We start from the raw sequence: 7,108 nt of genomic DNA, 5'->3' as shown, positions 1-7,108 counted from the left end.
AAATTCAAGAGAATTTAATTATTGGTAACTTATAAATCAAATTTATACATTTCATTTATTTAAAAAGTCTATAGATGTTTCAATGTTATTATTATTAATAATATTAAAGAATAATAATGTCAATTGAATCTTATCGTTTTAGATTATGGGGAAAAAAAAAAAAAAAAAAAAAAGCCATCCTAGTTCAACGTTTTCCTAGGTGCTACCAGTGCCAAATGGACCTTACAAAAACAGCCGATCATTATATACAGCTTAACTCAAAATATAAAGAAGCCTTATAGTTCCTCCAATTGCATTGAAAAATTATTTTTGTTTCTCAGAAGCTAGAATGAAAAAGGCCGCCGCATTTGGCTATCTACACCTAGGCTTTACTGGTTTTAAATAGTAGGTTGGAAGCAACTTACTAAAAAGAACGGCATAGGCATCCATATGCTCGGCTATTGATAAGCATAAATCACCGCGCATTCCTTTCCTCCCTTGCTTCAAGGGCATCCACTTCCTCAGTTGATAGGAGATCAACAATCGGCTCGTATACATCCCATTCCTTCCTTTTCCTATTGCAAAGGAACAAAAACACCAATAAAGTATTTCGTTTAGAAAAAATCAAGAATATGTGATGTTCAAAGCACACAGTTGAATGCAAGATGCAATGGAAATCAAACCATAAATCTAGAAAATTTTTTATTAAGCTATCTAATTTTGAACGGTTAGTGTTATCAAGCAGAAATAACCTAACTACACTGTAAAGCTATAGAAGAGTAAGACCGCATGATTTTTATTGCTGCAGTGATGCTACATTCTCTTTTTATTAATTTATTTTTTTGTACATCGAGATCAATTTGAGGAATAAAGGAGAAAAAAAGAATAACTGCAACGCACTTGAACATCGAGTGACAAGAAAGCAGAATGCCACTAGGAAACGTGATTCCTCTTTTACTTTGCCTCACTTTATCGTTCTAAATGACAGTGTAATTTGGAGTTGTTCTGTAGAACTATGGGAGGTGGCCTAAATTTCAACGGAATAAAGTGGTAAAAAGCAGCATAATATGCAGATTATAGGACAGGTGTAATCAGGCGAGTGTTACTTTTTCTGTCACAAAATTATGCAACAATTTTCTTGCTTGTTCAACTTGAGAAAATTAAAACTTTCTTCTCTTGCTTTTGAGATTGATGTTAAATTCCAATGCTAATAAAGCAATAAAATTCTTCAGATCTCAGGAAACTCATAATTTCTCTAACTTCACAGAATATTAATTCAAACTGAAACATACCTAACCACACTGTATTTATTACTGAACAACTTCATCAAATCCAATGCAGTACCCCCTGCTTTACTGAGATGGAGAAAGAGGCAATTCAGTTTATCTTATTAAGCAGTCAGACATCAGCACCTTAGACCACAAGAAAAGAACGCTATCAGAAACATACTGAGCGGGAATATATTCAAAGCCACGGCGACCTTTTTTACTTAATCTGCTTTCCCTTGCTGTAGCTACACTTTGAATTGCAATCTAACAAACCAAATATAATTAGAATATAGTAAGTGCCACGGACCAACTAGGATAAGGTACAGTAAAACAAAAGAATAGCTCAAAGCCAACCTCATACAGCTGTTCCCTAATTGCTAAAGCAATTGCAGGCTGCAAAGGACAAAGCAAAGAAGCAAAGTTGATGTTAAGCAATTTAAAAGCTCAGAAATGAAAAATATTAGGAATAAAAAGGTTTTCAGGGGCGAGGGGGCTAAATGTTGCTTACTCCAGCTTCAGGATCTTCAATTCCCAAATCTTTACAAAAGGTTCTAGCAAACTCTTCAGGATCACTATCAAAGTTGTTCAAGTCCTGCAACTCAGTATGTGCAAACGCATTCAAGCCAGAAAAATTCATGAATAGATGAGGTATGAACATACACATTGTGCAGTATTGAAATATTTGCTCTCGAATTTTACCCACAAAAACTGATCCTTGATAAGAGTGTGATTCACCCGAAGATCAAGCTAAGAAGAAGCAAATGCCAATGTGAGAGAATTTTCAAAAAGATTGAAAACAATAGTACATCAGAATCACATATGATGAAGAACCTTGATTGGAACAATTTTCTCGCCAGTGTACATATCCTGGCCTTCATAGGATCTAAACTCGGTCAATTGTGTCTATGTAAATGGAGGTGAACATAAAATTAGAATAGGTTGGCGATTGGAATACAAATTAGTGAAAGGAAGACTGGATAATAATACTAATAATATTCATTGCAGGAAAATTGGAAGAAAAGAATAAGAAGAAACCTGAATGGACTGAGCAATCTGCATAACAAAAGCAGGAGGTAGCTTCAAGTCTTTTGCAGTCCTTTTGGCGAATACCACCACCTCAGAATCAGGATCTATTTTGAAATTTATTATTATCACTCCATTAATTTAATCAATGTCTTCTCAGATAAAAACAAATTATATATAAATAAACTAAAAAAAATACATACAGACGAGTTGGGATGGGGAAATACCAGAAGGGTTCCAAGTGAAAGCATCTTTGAAGCGGTGGCCATCAAGTTCTATGTCCAATCGAATTGGTACTAAATTCTCCGCTGTTGGCCTTTGTTTTTAACATTAAAAAAGATCAGTTGAAATCAGATGTTCATGTAAGGCAGAAAACAGAAAACAAATAAACTCACATCCTGAACTTGACAGGTGCTTTCGAAGACGTAGGTGGCAGGAATTTCATTTTAATTCGGGATCTTGTGTCGGTGAACAAACCAGATGGGAGGAAAATTAGCTCCTTCTATGTTTCTTTCCTGGCAACTGACAAGAGAGATAAAATTTATATCTAAACCGACTCTTTCCAATATAAATTAAATTCAGTGACTTCATAATGTGAACCAACCCAACCCAATGGTAAACATTTTGATGGATTGATGAGTCGATTGAATTTTATTCAAAGTTAACTGACAACTGTTTTATATATATTTTCAACATCGTGCTGTATTTTTAATGAATTTAAATATTATTGCACTAAAATACATTAAACAAATATTGAAAAAATTAATGTGCCACATATTTTCATATTTAAAATATATAATAATATGACAATTAAATTTTAAAAATAATAGAAATTAATATATTATAAATATTACATTGCCTTAAATTACCTTCTCTTGACCAAATAATAGAAGCAATAAAATCTACTAATTTATAAACTCAATATTTCTAAATTCCGCAGACTGCTACTTTAACTGTTTAGTAACTCTGAAAGCTTTAAAAAGAAATATAGCACAATACATGTTAGATAAATGTAATGCTAAGTACAATACTAAAAAAAACAATAATTTTTATTACTATTACCTAAAAAAGTATAACAAATAACTCACAACAAAGCACAGGTAAAAGAAGAGTAAGTAGGACCTTCCACAGAAACTTAAACCTACAAAATCCAGAAATACAAGTAGAAACTGCCCCAGTAGGCTGAAATATGAATGATATAACTCTTAAAGAAATACCTTCAAGAGCCTAAATTTCCAACTGTGACAAATTAGTAAATATAGAAAATAACATCAAGGATTTCTCAACTCTCAGTTTAAGTACTCTGTCCTCATAATTAATATAACCAACAAAACCTGCATCATTTCCATAGGAATATGAAGCAAAACCCGTTAAATAGTTGATACTACGAAAAAATCAATTCCATCTATTATCAACTATTTTGTTTAGGACTTGTTCATCTTTCTTTTTCAAGTAAACTCAATGTACCAGGATATGTTATATTTTTTCAACAATTATTCAATTAAATTAAAGAGTTGCTTTTCAAGCCACCATGAAAATGTGATTTTAATTAATTTAATAACAATATTAAAGATGTGGAATATGAAAGCACTTGAAAAATCAACTAAAATTTAAGCATCTGTTTGCAATGGAAATCCAAGGTTTTGGTCAACCAGTTAAATTGATCAGCCAGCATCAGATCAATGTAGGAAAATGTTGAAGCCTGATTTCCATTATTGAGAAACAAATGTGAGTACCATTATAGTTGTTCCATTACATATCAATAACAAAGTGGATTTTGCTAGACAATATACTTATATCAATCACTAGTTGTGCATTCCAGATGAGTTAATCATACCCAACACTGCATAATTATTCAAGTTGATTTGTTGGTTGCTTACGAAACTCATCTCTCTGCAACGACACTTGAAATATTTTACTACATCCACTTAGGTATGAATAAAATTAAGGGAAAGTGGAACAGAACAACGCACTAACAATCAGATCCAACATGAGTCATCTAAATTAAATAGCACAAACAGTCAAATCCACCATGCATCAGCTGAAACTAGAAACTTACATAACAACAAATTCAAGCAAAAAGAACCAAAACGAATCGTTATCTGCTTAATATATCAAGCGGCAAATGCAAAAGCAAAGCATGTCAGAATTTCAACAAAAAAAAAATCACAAATCACCCAAACCCGTATCCGTCATAAACCCGTTTACTGTTGCCCATTTACTACCCGAAACAACCTGCACCCGATTAACTCATAATCACCCAAAAAAAAAAAAAGAATTTCACACAATCTCTGATCAGAATTTCAATCTCACAAAAACAACTCTGATTCATTCATAATGGTGTGGATTTCAACAAATTTTCAATAAATCTCACAATTACAATCGTCGGAATATTTACATAAACATTGGAATTTCCAAGAATTTCAGAAATCTCACATTAACATTTCAATAAATTCAGAAACCCATTTCAAAATCTCACTGCAACAACTCTCAATCCATTCATAATAGTGTTTATTTCAACAAATTTTCAATAAATCTCGTAAATAAAGACCCAAACACATTCACATAAATCACAAATCTTAGAAATCACACATCTGAAACCACAATGTCAAAACCCATAAAAACCTGCAGTGAGGAGGACGCGGCGAGGCGCAGCGGCGGCCTGTTGAGGAAGAGAACCAGCGGAGAGGAGCAGCACCGGACGGCAGAAGGACTGTATCAGCGGAAGCAGCAACGAGAAGAAGAAGAAGCGGCGGGGAAGAGCGAAGAAGCAGCCAGGAGCACCGGACCCAGAAACGACGTTAACAGCGTGGAAAGGAGAGGGAAGATCGGCGGGAGGCGCGCGGCTGTACCAGAGGGAAAGATGGAGAAGCCGAAGTGGGGGGTGAGGGGGAAGGGGAGGGAATCAAATGGGATTTGGTTGTTTAGTTTTAAGATAAATTACTATTTAATCCCTGAATTATTAAAAAATTTATTAATTAATTCTATAATTCTTTGACCAATTAAAATATCCGATTATCTTTAAATACTATAGTTAAATCCTGTTAATTTCTATTAACTTTCTTGTTAATCAAAGTGATTTTTTTTAATAGTTAAAAGAGATTTGGAAAAATTATCTCTATAATAATACCCTTAAATTTTTTCGCTTATTACTCCCTTTTTTTATCCTCCTTTTCTTACTATTTATGATTACATGTCTTCTATTATTCTCGTGTTTCGTTCACTTCTCCTTTCTTTTCTTTTGTTCTTCTTTTCGTGGATCAAGTGAAGCATGGGCTGGAGTGAGAACATATGAATCAACAAATAACCAAAATCATCCATATTATTATGACAAAGAAAATAGTTGTAATATATTCAGAGGTTGGTGTATAAGTGTTCCATCAGCTATATACTGGAGAGAGAGACAAACAATTTTGAAATAAGGCAAACAACATTAGTTTATAAGTTATTGAATGAGATAAGAGAAGAATTGATGAAGATGAAAGAAGAGTAAAGATTAATTGTTTTGAAGATGGAACGAATGAAAATGATTGCTTTGAAGACCATCACCACACCTGACGATGGAGGACGCTGATGGTGATGAAAGGTACACTCCTTCGATGCCACTTCAGCGAGATTGAAATTTTGAAATTTGTAAAAACAAGAATTAGGGATTTCAAGATTACCTTAACAGGATATAATGCAAAATTTAGCTAACCAAGTCTGAATGATTGTCGATGGTGAATGGTGTGACTGGTGGGAATGGCTCACCTGTCGACTATGATGGCAACAATGGCGCACCTGACGACAATCTAGCAGTGGACGGTGGACGGTGATGATGGTGGAAGCTACACTCCTTCGATGCGACTTCAACGAGATTGAAAATTTGAAAAATAGAAATTAGGGATTTGATGATTTGGGATATCATTTAATTTGGTCAATCACTGACAGATATTAGTCTGTTAGTGATAATAACGGCTTTTTAATGGACCATACATCTATTAGTATATCACTAACGGATGTGTGATAAATGTTACTGTCCGTTAAAAAGCGAAATGATTATTAACGAAATTATTAACGGTTCTGCATTTTCGTTAGTAGGTAAAATATATATTTCAAAATTCATAAGTAATATCAATTATTATCACTAGCGGATTTCTCTCTGTTAGTGAAATCTGTTAGTAATTTGATGGATATATATCAATAAATTATTTAAAATTACAATATGCAATATATAAATTAAAAATACTAGAGAAATTTATAATTTAGTTCCTGAGTATTGCTATTATTAATAAGTCAGACCCTGTATTTTTAGAAATCTATTAAAACGTTCTTATCTTTTCTTTCCGTCAACGTTTTTCGTTAAAATTAGATAAAAGAGGAAAGAGAAAATTTTTAAAATTCAATTTTACCCTCAAATAAAACCCCTTATTTAGTCTTTGGATATTACTCTTATTAACAAGTCAGTCCCTACATTTTCAAAAATCTATTAAAACATTTTTATCTTTTTTCATATATATTAAAACGTCCTTATTGTTTCTTTCCGTCAATGAAATAGTTCCTATCTTTTTTCATATATATTAAAATGTCCTTATCGTTTCTTTCCATCAACGAAATAGTCTCTCCTCATCCTTTCTTTCCGTCAACGAAATCGTCCCTCCTTATATTTTCAGAAATCTATTAAAATGTCCTTATCTTTTCTCATATTTATTAAAACGTCCTTATCGTTTCTTTTTGTTAACGAAATAGTCCCTATCTTTTCTCACATCTATTAAAACGTCCTTATCGTTTCTTTCTGTCAACGAAATAGTCCCTCCTCCTCCTCCTCCTTGTAACAGCCCGGAATTCGATACCCCTCT

General features: G+C 33.1%; 1 protein-coding gene across 1 annotated transcript; it reads right to left on the bottom strand.

Annotated features, from left to right (window-relative positions):
- Positions 1-265: 265 nt before the first annotated feature.
- On the bottom strand, positions 266-5,190 carry LOC110614535 (chromatin structure-remodeling complex protein BSH). Its single transcript, XM_021756090.2, has 11 exons — positions 4,896-5,190; positions 2,666-2,792; positions 2,498-2,586; positions 2,283-2,377; positions 2,079-2,150; positions 1,947-1,994; positions 1,756-1,839; positions 1,602-1,640; positions 1,429-1,511; positions 1,272-1,334; positions 266-554 (listed from the first exon to the last, which is right to left on the bottom strand). Exons 2-11 carry the CDS (start codon positions 2,713-2,715, stop codon positions 455-457), a joined length of 723 nt encoding a protein of 240 aa, XP_021611782.1. The 5' UTR covers positions 2,716-2,792; positions 4,896-5,190; the 3' UTR covers positions 266-454.
- Positions 5,191-7,108: the final 1,918 nt, after the last annotated feature.

This window comes from Manihot esculenta, chromosome 5 (genome assembly GCF_001659605.2).
Source record: "Manihot esculenta cultivar AM560-2 chromosome 5, M.esculenta_v8, whole genome shotgun sequence".
In the NCBI taxonomy this organism is placed as follows: Eukaryota; Viridiplantae; Streptophyta; class Magnoliopsida; order Malpighiales; family Euphorbiaceae; genus Manihot; species Manihot esculenta.
The sequence above is the reverse complement of the archived record's forward strand: the minus strand, read 5'-3'. Positions and strand labels throughout refer to the sequence as shown.

What these genes read in the sequence shown, in the direction of transcription:
- LOC110614535 (XM_021756090.2), bottom strand. Translation starts at nt 2,715, where the DNA reads ATGAAATTCCTGCCACCTACGTCTTCGAAAGCACCTGTCAAGTTCAGG. An exon ending in AGATTGCTCAGTCCATTCAG is followed by an intron (nt 2,151 to 2,282) that starts GTTTCTTCTTAT and finishes CCATTTACATAG; the next exon opens with ACACAATTGACCGAGTTTAG. An exon ending in TTTGAATATATTCCCGCTCA is followed by an intron (nt 1,335 to 1,428) that starts GTATGTTTCTGA and finishes TCTCCATCTCAG; the next exon opens with TAAAGCAGGGGGTACTGCAT.